At 57.6% G+C, this 14,099-nt stretch overlaps 2 protein-coding genes and 1 long non-coding RNA gene across 5 annotated transcripts; all 3 read right to left on the bottom strand.

The window, feature by feature from the left end:
* Positions 1 to 1,344: 1,344 nt before the first annotated feature.
* On the bottom strand, positions 1,345 to 3,277 carry LOC117007494 (spore coat protein SP96-like). Its single transcript, XM_033080715.1, has 5 exons — positions 3,191 to 3,277; positions 2,890 to 2,899; positions 2,397 to 2,642; positions 2,032 to 2,100; positions 1,345 to 1,589 (listed from the first exon to the last, which is right to left on the bottom strand). The coding sequence occupies exons 2-5, from the start codon at positions 2,891 to 2,893 to the stop codon at positions 1,570 to 1,572; spliced, it is 339 nt and encodes a 112-aa protein (XP_032936606.1). The 5' UTR covers positions 2,894 to 2,899; positions 3,191 to 3,277; the 3' UTR covers positions 1,345 to 1,569.
* A 4,974-nt stretch (positions 3,278 to 8,251) lies between these two features.
* On the bottom strand, positions 8,252 to 10,157 carry LOC117007498 (ice-structuring protein 4-like). 3 transcript variants are annotated; one of them, XR_004420131.1, is made up of 5 exons: positions 10,075 to 10,157; positions 9,744 to 9,799; positions 9,299 to 9,436; positions 8,932 to 9,003; positions 8,252 to 8,486 (listed from the first exon to the last, which is right to left on the bottom strand). XR_004420131.1 is itself a non-coding variant. In XM_033080720.1 (5 exons), the coding sequence occupies exons 2-5, from the start codon at positions 9,745 to 9,747 to the stop codon at positions 8,467 to 8,469; spliced, it is 294 nt and encodes a 97-aa protein (XP_032936611.1). In that variant the 5' UTR covers positions 9,748 to 9,799; positions 10,075 to 10,157; the 3' UTR covers positions 8,252 to 8,466. The 3 variants fall into 3 exon arrangements, 2 of the variants coding, with proteins under 2 accessions (XP_032936611.1, XP_032936612.1); XM_033080720.1 differs by having other exon boundaries at positions 9,299 to 9,496; XM_033080721.1 differs by having other exon boundaries at positions 9,299 to 9,493.
* Positions 10,158 to 11,449: 1,292 nt separating this feature from the next.
* LOC117007508 lies at positions 11,450 to 13,032 on the bottom strand. The gene is made up of 4 exons (XR_004420146.1): positions 12,742 to 13,032; positions 12,436 to 12,495; positions 12,057 to 12,137; positions 11,450 to 11,620 (listed from the first exon to the last, which is right to left on the bottom strand). It is a non-coding gene; the product is annotated as an uncharacterized LOC117007508 (long non-coding RNA).
* Between the last annotated feature and the right edge of the window lie 1,067 nt (positions 13,033 to 14,099).

The raw sequence follows: 14,099 nt of genomic DNA, 5'->3' as shown, positions 1-14,099 counted from the left end.
CCCAGCTGTGTCCTCCAGCTGCAGTGAGACCCTGGAAGGAGCCAGAGGCCATGGTGAAACACGAGACTGGCCAGGGGCTGTGGGGAGCAGCTCCTGCTCACTCCCAGTCCCATCCTTTGCCTCTGCCTGCTGCAGCCCAGGCAGAGACACTGCCCACATGGGCCCTGAGTCCACATCCATCCTAGAGCTCCTTGTGCCTGGAGCCATGGCAAATCCATGTGTGCCTCGAATCCAGAGCTTCTCGGTGGCTGGAGAGTGCTCAGACTGGTGTTTTGGGGGGTTGTTTCCTCTTTGTGGCTGATAGGATGTTCCAAGATGCATCCAAGGCTGAGCAGTTTGGCTGTGGGGGCACCTGGGGAGCTGCAGCTGTGAGGAGATGGGGGCACAGCCAAGGGCTGCATCCCGTGAGCCCACACAGACCAGCACGGATGGATGGCACAGGTGGGTGCCTGTGCTTGGAGCCACTTCCACAGGGGAAATCCACCTGGGCCTGCCTCTTGGCTTGGCAGGGTTCCCCCCTTCTGCTGCTGCTGCTGCTGCACTGGGTCAGGATGCACCAACGCATTCCCATGCCACCGTGCAAGCCCCAGGGATTCTACACCCAAATCCCGCTGTGCATTTGTCAGAGTAGTGGTTGAAGATTTCTGCAGCGGGGCCAGCACTGGGGTCACCCACCTCCCACAGCTCCATTCCCCTGCCCAGCTCATTTGCAGTGATTCAACAACAGGAGCTGTGGTCACACACACCAATAGCTCCCTGCAAAGAGTGCCCAGGTGCCAAGTACAGCCTCATGTCACTGGCCCAACAGCCACAGACAGCAGAGTCACTGCTCAGTGCCCCCTGAGACACCAACCATTGCCATGAGCCACCACTGTGGCTGCCACCACAGCCCTGCTAGCCCAGGATGCTCTGCCAGCACCCCAGGAGCTCCCCAGGGATCCGGCCATGAGGATCCCACACACGGCTCCCAGGACCCAGGACAAGCCCCAGCCCAGCAGGAGCAGTGGGGCACAGCGTGTGTGGCAGGACCAGCTCCCCTGTCCCAGCCCAAATCAAAGTGAGTGGGTGTCCTGAGCCCGAGGCTGCAGAGCTGCACCCACTGAACCCCTCGGGCTCTGCCGGCCCTGCAGTGCAGGGCGATGCTGCCCTGAGGATTTGCTGGAGCAGTGCTGGGCTCCCAGGGACTGCCAGCACTGTCAGGGTTCAGTGGAGCCAGCCCCTCGCTGTGCAGGGGGACAGGGGGCAAGGCTGGAAACACTGCCTGCTGCAATCCCTTCCTGCAAATCCCCAGGTGCAGGGTAGGTACCTGAGCCACGACACACACCAAATACCACCACACACCAATACCACCATAGCGCTTTTATTAAAGATTTAAAATAATTTAGTGCTCAAAGCAATCTAAATATCTTAATTGTGCAGCTTAGGGTCAGAAGGCACTTTTCAATTCCCACAGTGGGAAGACACATATCAGGCTGCTCGGAAGGAAGGAAATGTGCTTCTGTTCTTTGGCAGTACTCATCAGTTCTTCCTCAGGACAGCAAGGCAAGGGCTACTGCTTGCAGAGCAGAGTCAGGCCTTTTGTTTTCCCTCTATAAAGACAGGAGTGTCATGTCCCAGAAGCATCAAGGCTGCCTGCTGATGGACAAGCACGAGGCAGGGACAGCCAGCAATGTCCCTCCAACAAGGGTCTCCTCAGTCTGTGCCAGAGACTTAGCCTGCAGCAAGCTCTGCTCCCTGAGCACATCCAAGCCCTTTCTGCTCCCCCTTTCTGTCTCTGGCCACTGCTGCCAGTGGACACAGGAGTTCTTGCCACAGAGCAGACACCTGCCTGCACTAACACCCTCAGCTTTGTCGCCTACCCCAGCAGGTCCTGGCTCTTCCCAGCACATTGGTATTGATCCTTTTCTCTACAGTTTGGGCAAATTCAGACCAGGGAGTGATTAAAGGGCTGCTTTAGCAGTAGAGTAAGCCCAGGGTACAGTCTCGTGTTCCCACAAAGCACAGCCCATCTCACCTGATCTCCCCACTCACCAGATTCAAAATAGAATTCAAAAGATCCCTTCCTCACACCCATTTTCATCCTTGAACCATTTTTCACGGCTGCAGGGAGAAAAGCACAGCGTTAGGGTGCTCTCTGTGACCCACATCTCCCCCTGTCACCAGCACCAGAACCAGCCTCCCCAAAAGCACCCAGGGAGCAGAGCAGGGAGCGAGGGCTGGGGGTGCAGGTGTGGGGACACCCCATGGGCAGCAGGAGAGGAGCAGTGTGCAGGGCTGCAGCAGCAGGGGCAGACAGAATTCCAGGCAGTGACCAGTGCTGCCCCTTCCGTCTCAGTAGCTCCCCCGAGTGAACGCAAATCTGTTCAAAAACTGCTCATCCCATTTTAGACTCTCACCTACATATGTAAATCCAGCGACGATGCCCACAATGATAAAAGCGAATGCTGCAAGGGCGGCTGTACTTATACCTGCAGCTGCAGCTGTAGTTGTAGCTGAAGCTGTAGCTGAAGCTGCAGCTGTAGTTGTAGCTGAAGCTGTAGCTGTAGCTGTAGCTGTAGCTGTAGCTGTCACTGTCGCTGTCGCTGTTGCTGTAGCTGTAGCTGTAACTGTAGCTGTAACTGTAGCTGCAGCTGCAGCTGCAGCTAAGAATGAAAAAGACAGAAGGGCAGGAGTGTGGGCACTAAAGCTCCTCCTGGCAGAAGCCCAGTGCCCTGTGCCAGGCAGGGCAGGGGCCCGGGGGCAGCAGCAGCTCTCCCAACCCCACCCTCCTTCAGCCCTGCAGACACCCAGCAGGAGAGGGGAGAAGGGACAAACCCCAGAGTCCCCGTGCCCCCCAAACTGCCCCACTGCAGCTTCTGTGCCCCCAACCCCCCGAGACACCCAACTTACCCATGGTGGGCTGTGTGGGAGTGAGAGCTGAGATGAGTCTGCTCTAGGCCTGGTCCCTTGGGAAGCAAGAACAAGGCAGGCAGGTGGGGCCAGCGGGGCTTTGCTGCCCTGCATGATCCTCCAGCCACCCATGTCCCACCCAGCAGACCCCGATCCCCTCCCCTCACAAGAAATATCCCTCAGTCCCCGCCCAGGCTCTTGCCTGACCCAGGGCTCAGTCACTCCTGCACCAGAGCAGTGAGATGAGCAGCCCCTGTTATTGTCCCCCCTCAGAGAAAGGCTGCTGTCCCCAAACACCCACCGTGGGACCTCCTGTGGGCCTCCTCTTCTGTGAGGGACCAGGGACAGCTGCAATGGCACGGTCAGCTGATATTCGACAAATTCTGCAACGGCCCCCTGAGTTTCATTTTCTCATTAACTCTTGATGTTCTGTCTCTGCTAGAGCAGGGCTGGGGCTCCCCCATCCTCATGGTCAGACCCTGGCAGTGTCCCCCAGGGAGCCCTTTCACCCCGAACGCCTCTCACGGGAGGTGCAGGAGCTGAGGGGGAAGGACGAGCCGGGCTGGGGGCTCCTCAGGCTGTGCCAGGGCTCCTGTGGTGACGGCGGCAGAAAAGAAGGGACAGGGTCTTCATGATTTGCAAGGAGCCATGAAGCTGTTTATTGATCCACAAAGCAAATTTTATATACTTTTTCTATTGTTACTAAAAATAGCGCACCAACAATATTCATGTCACTAAGGTATATTCCTTCATTGTAACTAGATAATATTGCTCAATCTAGGCCCCGTTTAAGCTAGCCAGGTAGATACAATATTTCCCGCAAATCCCCATAGAAACTGCAGGCTAAGCACTCTGTACCAAACTAAAGACCTTTTTATCTCATAGTTTCTTTCTCCAAAATCCCGCTTTCTTCTGCCAAGGCTTGGGCCTACGCCCTCCTGCCGAGCCTTGTGGCCTGCTACAGCTGATGGATCCACATCGGCTGTGACAAGCTGAGCAGTACCAGCAGTTCTGCTCTCCAGTTGTATTCCCACATTGTGGCTTCACTGGGCATCTCCCAAACAGCTTTGGGATTGGTGAATGTCCCCGGCTCTTATCAATCACACCCACAGCAGTCTGGAGAGCAGAGCTGAAGCGCTCTGCCTGCCTTGTCTCCATAGGGCAGCCTCAAAACCCAGCCAAAGCCCCACGGAGCTGTTCCTCTCCTGGCTGTGTCCTCCAGCTGCAGAGAGACCCTGGAAGGAGCCAGAGGCCATGGTGAAACACGAGACTGGCCAGGGGCTGTGGGGAGCAGCTCCTGCTCACTCCCAGTCCCATCCTCAGCCTTTGCCCACTGCAGCCCAGGCAGAGACACTGCCCACATGGGCCCTGTGTCCACATCCATCCAAGAGCTCCTTGTGCCTGGAGCCATGGCCAACCCATGTGTGCCTCGAATCCAGAGCTTCTCGGTGTCTGGAGGATGCTCAGACTGGTGTTTTGTGTGGTTGTTTCCTTTTTGTGGATTCTGGGATGATCCAAGATGCAGCTGTGGCTGAGCAGTTTGGCTGTGGGGACACCTGGGGAGCTGCAGCTGTGAGGAGATGGGGGCACAGCCAAGGGCTGCATCCCGTGAGGCCACACAGATGGATGGCACAGGTGAGTGCCTGTGCTTGGAGCCACTACCACAGGGGAAATCCCCCTGGCCCTGCCTCTTGGCTTGGCAGGGGTCCCCCCTTCTGCTGCTGCTGCACTGGGTCAGGATGAACCAACTCATTCCACTGCCACCCTGCAAGGTCTGGGGATGCCGCACTCCAAATCTCCCTGTGTATTTGTTAGAGTAGTTGAAGACTGGTGCAGCTGGACCAGCACTGGGGGCACCCACCAACCACACCCCCATGCCCTGCCCAGCTCATTTGCAGTGACTCAGCACCAGGAGCTCTGGCCACATCCCCCACAGTACCCTGCAAAGACCCCCTGGGTGCCAAGTACAGCCTCACACTACTTGTCCAGCACGCACAGGCAGCAGAGTCACTGCTCAGTGCCCCCCTGAGACACCAACCATTGCCATGAGCCACCACTGTGGCTGCCACCACAGCCATGCTAGCCCAGGATCCTCTGCCGGCATCCCAGGAGCTCGTGCATGGCTTCTGCTCCCCAGGGATCCGGTCATGAGGATCCCAGACACAGCTCCTCAAACCCACAAAAAACCCCTGTCCAGCAGCAGTGGTGTGAGAGAGCTTGTCTGGCAGGACCAGCTCCCTGTCCCAGCCCAAATCAAAGTGAGTGGGTGTCCTGAGCCCGAGGCTGCAGAGCTGCACCCACTGAACCCCTCGGGCTCTGCCGGCCCTGCAGTGCAGGGCGATGCTGCCCTGAGGATTTGCTGGAGCAGTGCTGGGCTCCCAGGGACTGCCAGCACTGTCAGGGTTCAGTGGAGCCAGCCCCTCGCTGTGCAGGGGGACAGGGAGCAAGGCTGGAAACACTGCCTGCTGCAATCCCTTCCTGCAAATCCCCAGGTGCAGGGCAGGTACCTGAGCCACGACACACACCAAGGAACACCACACACACCCACACCAGCCATGCCCATTTATTAAACCTTGCAAAGCATTTATTGCTCAAGGTAATCCAAATCTGTTAAAGGGGAAGCTGGGGTTCAGTGGCAGATTTCCTCTTCCAGCAGTGGGAACACATGAATTGTGCTCCTTGGAAGGCAGGAAATGTGCTTCTGTTCACTGGCAGTGGTCACCAGTTCTTCTTCTGGACAGCATAGCTTGGGTTGATGCTCGGGGCCAAGGCCTTTTGTTTTCCCCCTATAAAGACAGGAGTGTCATGCCCCAAAGGCATCAAGGCTGCCTGCTGATGGACAAGCCCGAGGCAGGGACAGTCAGCAATGTCTCTCCAGCAAGGGTCTCCTCAGTCTGTGCCAGAGACTTGGCCCGCAGAAAGATCTGCTCACTGAGCACACCCAAACACTTTCTGCTTCCACTTTCTGTCTCTGACCAGTGCAGCCACTGGACACAGGACTTTTTTCTAAACATCACACACCTGCCTGCACAGCCCTGATGCCCTCAGCCTTGACTCCAGCCCCAGCAGGTCCTGGCTCTTCCCACCACATTGGCATTAATCCCTTTCCCCACAGTTCAAGAGCATACAATAAGGAGTTAAAGGGTTACTTTACCTTCAGGGTAAGACCAGGGTACCACCCTTTGTTCCCTCACAGCACAGCCCATCCCTCCTGCCCTTCCCACTCACCAACACGGAACCGTGCACCCTGGGTATTCACAGAGAAATCCACAGTCTGATTCTTTGCTGATGCTGCAGGGAGGACAGAACAGCATTTGGGTGCTCTCTGTGACCAGCATTTCCAGCCACCAGCACCAGAACCAGCCTCCCCAAAAGCACCCAGGGAGCAGAGCAGGGAGCGAGGGCTGGGGGTGCAGGTGTGGGGACACCCCATGGGCAGCAGGAGAGGAGCAGTGTGCAGGGCTGCAGCAGCAGGGGCAGGCAGAATTCCAGGCAGTGACCAGTGCTGCCCCTTCCCTCTCAGCATTAGTACCAGGGAAGGCCAGCAGAGCTCATGCCATGCCAAAGTCTCACCTAAAAGTGCAACTCCTACGACGAGTCCCACGAGGAAAGCAACAGCAACTGGAATAAAGGCTAAGAAGGAAAATGGCACAAGAACAGGAGTGTGGGCACTAAAGCTCTTCCCAGCTAGAGCCCAGTGCCCTGTGCCAGGCAGGGCTGGGGCCCGGGGGCAGCAGCAGCTCTCCCAGCCCCACCCTCCTTCAGCCCTGCAGACACCCAGCAGGAGAGGGGAGAAGGGGCGAACCCCAGGGTCCCCGTGCCCCCCTGATCTGTCCCACTGCAGGTTCTGTGCCCGTCAAACCCGTGTGCCACCCAACTTACTCATGGTGGGCTGAGTGGGAGCGAGAGCAGAGATGAGTCTGATGTAGGACTGATCCCTTGGGAAGCAAGAACAAGGCAGGCAGGTGGGGTCAGCGGGGCTTTGCTGTCCTGCATGATCGCCCCAAGCCTCCCCTCTCCTACGCAGGAGACCCCGATCCCCTCCCTTCACAAGAAGAGACCCCTCAGTCCCAGCCCAGCCTCCTGCCCAGCCCAGGGCTCAGTGGCTTCTCCACCAGTGCAGCGAGGTGATCAGTCTCCCCTTATTCTCCCAGCTCATAGGAAGGCTGCTGTCCCCAAACACTCACCAAGGGACGACAGCACCCCACACCACCAACCTGTCCTACGTGTGCTGTTCTCTGTGTGGCCAAGGGCGGGTAGGAAAGATTCAGCCCTAGGTTACGTCGTGTCAGGTGATTTTCGAGAAGTTCAGGAACCGCTCCCGGAGTTTCAGTTTCTCATGAACTCTTGATGTTCTGTCTCTGCTAGAGCAGGGCTGGGGCTCCCCCATCCTCGGGGTCAGACCCTGGCAGTGTCCCCCAGGGAGCCCTTTCACCCTGACTGCCTCACACGGGAGGTGCAGGAGCTGAGGGGGAAGGAGGAGCCGGGCTGGGGGCTCCTCAGGCTGTGCCAGGGCTCCTGTGGCTTCATAGGGCATCTCCCGAGCAGGTTTGGGACCAGTGAAATGCCTCGGCTCTAACATACACCCACAGCAGTCTGGAGAGCAGAGCTGAAGCGCTCTGCCTGCCTCCTCCCATTGGGGCTGTTCCTCAAAAATCACTCACAGTGCTGTGCTTCTCATGGCTGTGTCCTCCAGCTGCAGTGAGATCCTGGAAGGAGCCAGAGGCCATGGAGTACCAGGAGATGCATCCACATGCACCAGAGCCCCCTGCAAAGAACCCCCCGGGTGCCAAATACATACTCATGTCACTGGGCTACCACCCACAGGCAGCAGAGTCACTGCTCAGTGACCCCTGAGACACCAACCATTGCCATGAGCCACCACTGTGGCTGCCACCACAGCCCTGCTAGCCCAGGATGCTCTGCCAGCACCCCAGGAGCTCCCCAGGGATCCGGCCATGAGGATCCCACACACGGCTCCCAGGACCCAGGACAAGCCCCAGCCCAGCAGGAGCAGTGGGGCACAGCGTGTCTGGCAGGACCAGCTCCCCTGTCCCAGCCCAAATCAAAGTGAGTGGGTGTCCTGAGCCCGAGGCTGCAGAGCTGCACCCACTGAACCCCTCGGGCTCTGCCGGCCCTGCAGTGCATGGTGATGCTGCCCTGAGGATTTGCTGGAGCAGTGCTGGGCTCCCAGGGACTGCCAGCACTGTCAGGGTTCAGTGGAGCCAGCCCCTCGCTGTGCAGGGGGACAGGGGGCAAGGCTGGAAACACTGCCTGCTGCAATCCCTTCCTGCAAATCCCCAGGTGCAGGGCAGGTACCTGAGCCATGACACACACCAAACACCACACAACACCACACCCATACCAGGAAAGGTCTTTTATTACAGGTTTCTAAGCATTTACTACTCAAAGCAGTGCAAATCTTTTCATTGAGCAGCTGAGTGTCAGAGGCGGATTTCCATTTCCTGCACTGGGAAGACACGCTTGCAAGGCAGGAAAGGTGGTTATCTTCATTAGCAGTTATTATCAGTTCGTCCTTTGGGCAGCAAGGCAAGGGCTACTGCTTGCAGAGCAGTGTCAGGCCATTTGTTTTCCCCCTACAAAGACAGGAGTGTCATGTCCTAGAAGCATCAAGGGTTCCTGCTAATGGACAAGCACGACGCAGGGACAGCCAGAAATGTCCCTCCACCAAGGGTCCCTCAGTCTGTGCCAGACTTGGCCTGCAGCAAGCTCTACTCCCTCAGCAAATCCAAGCGCTTTCTGGTCCCCTTTTCTGTCTCTGGCCACTGCTGCCAGTGGACACAGGAGTTCTTGCCACAGAGCAGACACCTGCCTGCACAGCCACTAACACCCTCAGCCTTGTCCCCTACCCTAACAGATCATGGCTCTTCCCAGCACATTGGGATTGATCCCTTTCCCTACATTTTGGGTGAATTCACACCAGGGAGGAGGTAAAGGACTGCTTTAGCAGCAGAGTTAGCCCAGGCCACAGTCTCGAGTTCCCACACAGCACAGCCCAGGTCCCCTTACCTCCCCACTCACCAGTTTCATATGTGAAGTCTAAAATTCCTTTCACCTTCACACAAAATTTCGTCCCTAAGCCCCTTTTCACTGCTGCAGGGAGAAAAGCACAGTGTTAGGGTGCTCTCTGTGACCCACATCTCCCCTCTGGTGCCACCAGCACCAGAACCGGCCTCCCCAAAAGCACCCAGGGACCAGAGGAGGGAGTGAGGGCTGGGGGTGCAGGTGTGGGGACACCCCATGGGCAGCAGGAGAGGAGCAGTGTGCAGGGCTGCAGCAGCAGGGGCAGACAGAATTCCAGGGCCAGTGCTGCCCCTTCCCTCTCAGTAGCTCCCCGGAGTGAACACAAAACAGTTCAAAAACTACTTATCCCATTTTAGACTCTCACCTACATATGTTCCTGCAGCGACCACTGCCAAACCGAGTACAACAACAGCTACAACGACGACTGCACTTCCAGTTGCAGCTGTACCTGCAACTTTAGCTGCAACTGTACCTGCAACTTTAGCTGCAGCTGCGGCTTTACCTGTAGTTGTAGTTGTAGCTGTAGCTGCAGCTGCAGCTGCAGCTGTAGCTGTAGCTGCTGCTGAGAATGAAGAAGAGAGAAGAGCAGGAGTGTGGGCACTAGAGCTCCTCCTGGCAGGAGCCCAGTGCCCTGTGCCAGGCAGGGCAGGGGCCCGGGGGCAGCAGCAGCTCTCCCAGCCCCACCCTCCTTCAGCCCTGCAGACACCCAGCAGGAGAGGGGAGAAGGGGGAACCCCAGGGTCCCCGTGCCCCCCTGATCTGTCCCACTGCAGCTTCTGTGCCCCCAACCCCCCGAGACACCCAACTTACCCATGGTGGGCTGGGTGGGAGCGAGAGCTGAGATGAATCTGCTCTAAGTCTGGTCCCTTGGGAAGCAAGAACAAGTAGCAAAGTGTGTCACAAGGGTTTTGCTACCCTGCATGATTGCCCCCAGCCACCCCTGTGCCCCCAGCAGATCCTGGTCTCCTTTCCTCACAACAGGAGACCCCTCAGTCCCCACCCAGGCTCCTGCCCAACCCAGGACTTGGTGGCTGCTCCACCAGTGCAGTGAGATGAGCAGCCCCTGTTATTGTCACCCCTCAGAGGAAGGGTACTGCCCCCAGAAATCCACCATGGGACCGTTGCACCCCCCATCACTAACCTGTCCTGCGTCTGTTGTTCTCAGAGGGGCCAAGGGAGGGATGGAAATATTACGCTAGTTTACATCCGGGTAGACGGTTTTTGAGAAGTTTCTGAAAGCGCTCCCTGAGTTTCACTTTCGCATTAACTCTTGATGTTCTGTCTCTGCTAGAGCAGGGCTGGGGCTCTCCTGTCCTCGGGGTCAGACCCTGGCAGTGTCCCCCAGGGAGCCCTTTCACCCCGACCGCCTCTCACGGGAGGTGCAGGAGCTGAGGGGGAAGGACGAGCCAGGTTGGGGGCTCCTCAGGCTGTGCCAGGGCTCCTGTGGCTTCACGGGGCATCTCCTGAGCAGGTTTGGGCCAGTGAAACTCCTCGGCGCTAACACACACCGACAGCAGTCTGGAGAGCAGAGCTGAAGCGCTCTGCCTGCCTCGTCTCCTTGGAGCAGCCCCAAAACCCAGCCAAAGCCCCACGGGGCTGTTCCTCTCCTGACCGTGTCCTCCAGCTCCAGAGAGACCCTGGAAGGAGCCAGAGGCCATGGTGAAACACGAGACTGGCCAGGGGCTGTGGGGAGCAGCTCCTGCTCACTCCCAGTCCCATCCTCAGCCTCTGCCCGCTGCAGCCCAGGCAGAGACACTGCCCACATGGGCCCTGTGTCCACATCCATCCAAGAGCTCTTTGTGCCTGGAGCTCGTTTGCAGTGACTCAGCACCAGGAGCTGCATCCACATGCCCCTGAGCCCCTGCAAAGAACCCCCCGGGTGCCAAGTACAGCCTCATGTCACTGGCCCAGCACCCACAGGCAGCAGAGTCACTGCTCAGTGCCCCCTGAGACACCAACCAATGCCATGAGCCACCACTGTGGCTGCCACCACAGCCCTGCTAGCCCAGGATGCTCTGCCAGCACCCCAGGGATCTGGCCATGAGGATCCCAGACTCAGCTCCTCAAACCCATGAAAAGGCCCAGTCCAGCAGCAGTGGTGTGAGAGAGCTTGTCTGGCTGTCAGAGCACCACTGTCCCAGCCCAAATCAAAGTGAGTGGGTGTCCTGAGCCCGAGGCTGCAGAGCTGCACCCACTGAACCCCTCGGGCTCTGCCGGCCCTGCAGTGCAGGGCGATGCTGCCCTGAGGATTTGCTGGAGCAGTGCTGGGCTCCCAGGGACTGCCAGCACTGTCAGGGTTCAGTGGAGCCAGCCCCTCGCTGTGCAGGGGGACAGGGAGCAAGGCTGGAAACACTGCCTGCTGCAATCCCTTCCTGCAAATCCCCAGGTGCAGGGCAGGGACCTGAGCCACGACACTCACCAAACAGCACCACACACCCACATGAGCAATGCACTTTTATTGAACCTTTCAAAGCATGAGCATTGCTCAATGTAATGCAAAATTATTGAAAGGGGCAGCTGGGGGTCAGCGGGGTTTTCCAGTTCCAGCAGTGGGAAGAAGCGAATCAGGCTGTGTGGAAGGATGAAATGTGCTTCTGTTCTCTGCTGTGATGACCTGGAATTCTTCCAAAGGACAGTATGGTGTCTGCTGTTGATTGCAGGGCAGAGTCAGGCCTTTTGTTTTCGCCCTGTAAATACAGGAGAGTCATGTCCCAGAAGCATCAAGGCTGCCTGCTGATGGACAAGCACTAGGCAGGGACCGCCAGCAATGTCCCTCCACCAAGGGATTCCTCAGTCTGTGCTAGAGACTTGGTCTGCAGTAAGCTCTGTTCCCTGAGCACACCCAAGCCCTTTCTGCTCCCCCTTTCTGTCTCTGGCCAGTGCTGCCAGTGTATACAGGAGTTCTTGCTAAACAGCAGACACCTGCCTGCACACCACTGATACCCTCAGCATTGACCCCTAACCCAGGTCCTCCCAACATGTAGGTGATTTATCCTTTTCCCACCTTTGGGGCACATTCAGTCCAGTGAAAAATTAAAGGGCTGGTTTGGCTTCAGAGTAAATCCAGGATAGAGCCCTGTGTTCCCTCCAAGCTCAGCCCAGCTACCTGCCCTCTACACTCACCAATTGCAAAAGACATGGCAAGAGATATGGTCTTGGTAGCTACCACTGCACAGAAAGACACGGGCGTACCACCTGCTGCTGCTGCAGGGAGAAGAGAATGGCATTAGGGTGCTCTCTGTGACCCACATCTCCCCCTGCCACCAGCACCAGAACCAGCCTCCCCAAAAGCACCCAGGGACCAGAGCAGGGAGCGAGGGCTGGGGGTGCAGGTGTGGGGATACCCCATGGGCAGCAGCAGAGGAGCAGTGTGCAGGGCTGCAGTAGCAGGGGACAGGGGCAGGCAGAATTCCAGGCAGAATTCCAGGGTCAGTGCTACCCCTTCCCTCTCAGCAGCTCCCAAGTGAAGCACATCTCAGCTCATCCCGTGCCAAAGTCTGACCCACGACTGCAGCTCCTACGACAATTCCAACGGCGAATGCAATGGCAATGTCTTTGGACTCTAAGAAGAAAAGGACAGAAGACGAGGAGTCTGGACATTAAAGCTCCTCCCAGCTGGAGCCCAGTGCCCTGTGCCAGGCAGGGCAGGGGCCCGGGGGCATCAGCAGCTCTTCCAGCCCCACCCTCCTTCAGCCCTGCAGACACCCAGCAGGAGAGGGGAGAAGGGGAACCCCAGGGTCTCTGTGTTGCCCTCAATCTGTCCCACTGCAGCCTCTGTGCCCCCAACCACCCAAGCCACAAAACTTACCCATGGTGAACTGGGTGTGAGTTGAGATGAGTCTGGTCTAGGCCTGGTCCCTTGGGAAGCAAGAACAAGGCAGGCAGGTGGGGTCAGCAGGGCTTTGCTACCCTGCATGATCATACCCAGCCATCCCTCTCCCATCCAGCAGACCCCGATCCCCTCCCCTCACAAGAAATATCCCTCAGTCCCTGCCCAGGCTCTTGCCTGACCCAGGGCTCAGTCACTCCTGCACCAGAGCAGTGAGATGAGCAGCCCCTGTTATTGTCCCCCCTCAGAGAAAGGCTGCTGTCCCCAAACACTCACCGTGGGACCTCCTGTGGGCCCCCTCTTCTGTGAGGGACGAAGGGCTGCTGCGAAGGTCATACCAGGAATGGCACGGTCAGCTGATTTTCGAGAAGTTCAGGAATGGAGCCTCGAGTTTCACTTTCGATTAACTCTTGATGTCCTGTCTCTGCTAGAGCAGGGCTGGGGCTCTCCCATCCTCGGGGTCAGACCCCGGCAGTGTCCCCCAGGGAGCCCTTTCACCCCGACCGCCTCACACGGGAGGTGCAGGAGCTGAGGGGGAAGGAGGAGCCGGGCTGGGGGCTCCTCAGGCTGTGCCAGGGCTCCTGTGGTGACAGCGGCAGAAAAGAAGGGACGGGGTCTTCATGATTTGCAAGGAGCCATGAAGCTGTTTATTGATCCACAAAGCAAATTTTATATAGTTTTTCTATTGTTACTAAAAATAGCGCACCAATAATATTCGTGTCACTAAGGTATACCCTTCATTGTAACTAGATAACATTGATCAACTAGATCTCGTTTAAGCTAGCCAGGTAGATACAATATTTCCCGCAAATCCCCACAGAAACTCCATGCTAAGCACTCTGTACCAAGCACTTTTTTTTCTCAAAGTTTCTTTCTCCAAAATCCTGCTTTCTTCTGCCAAGGCTTGGGCCTACGCCCTCCTGCCGAGCCTTGCGGCCTGCTACAGCTGACAGATCCACATCGGCTGTGACAGGATGAGCAGTACCAGCAGTTCTGCTCTCCAGTTGTATTCCAAAACTGAGGCTTCACGGAGCATCTCCCAAGCAGGTTTGGGATTGCTGAATGTCCCCGGCTCTTATCAATCACCCACAGCAGTCTGGAGAGCAGAGCTGAAGCGCTCTGCCTGCCTCCTCCCCCCGGGGCAGCGTCAAAACCCAGCCAAAGCCCCACGGGGCTGTTCCTCTCCCAGCTGTGTCCTCCAGCTGCAGTGAGACCCTGGAAGGAGCCAGAGGCCATGGTGAAACACGAGACTGGCCAGGGGCTGTGGGGAGCAGCTCCTGCTCACTCCCAGTCCCATCCTCAGTCTCTGCCCGCTGGAGCCCAGGCAGAGGCACTGC

Source organism: Catharus ustulatus, chromosome 26 (assembly GCF_009819885.2).
Source record: "Catharus ustulatus isolate bCatUst1 chromosome 26, bCatUst1.pri.v2, whole genome shotgun sequence".
NCBI lineage: Eukaryota > Metazoa > Chordata > Aves > Passeriformes > Turdidae > Catharus > Catharus ustulatus.
The sequence above is the reverse complement of the archived record's forward strand: the minus strand, read 5'-3'. Positions and strand labels throughout refer to the sequence as shown.

Coding starts and splice junctions, on each gene's coding strand:
- LOC117007494 (XM_033080715.1), bottom strand. Junction 2,101..2,396: donor CGCTGGATTTACATATGTAG/GTGAGAGTCTAA, acceptor TTCTCCCTGCAG/CCGTGAAAAATGGTTCAAGG. Junction 1,590..2,031: donor TGAATTCTATTTTGAATCTG/GTGAGTGGGGAG, acceptor CTGTCTTTATAG/AGGGAAAACAAAAGGCCTGA.
- LOC117007498 (XM_033080720.1), bottom strand. Junction 9,004..9,298: donor CGCTGCAGGAACATATGTAG/GTGAGAGTCTAA, acceptor TTCTCCCTGCAG/CAGTGAAAAGGGGCTTAGGG. Junction 8,487..8,931: donor AGACTTCACATATGAAACTG/GTGAGTGGGGAG, acceptor CTGTCTTTGTAG/GGGGAAAACAAATGGCCTGA.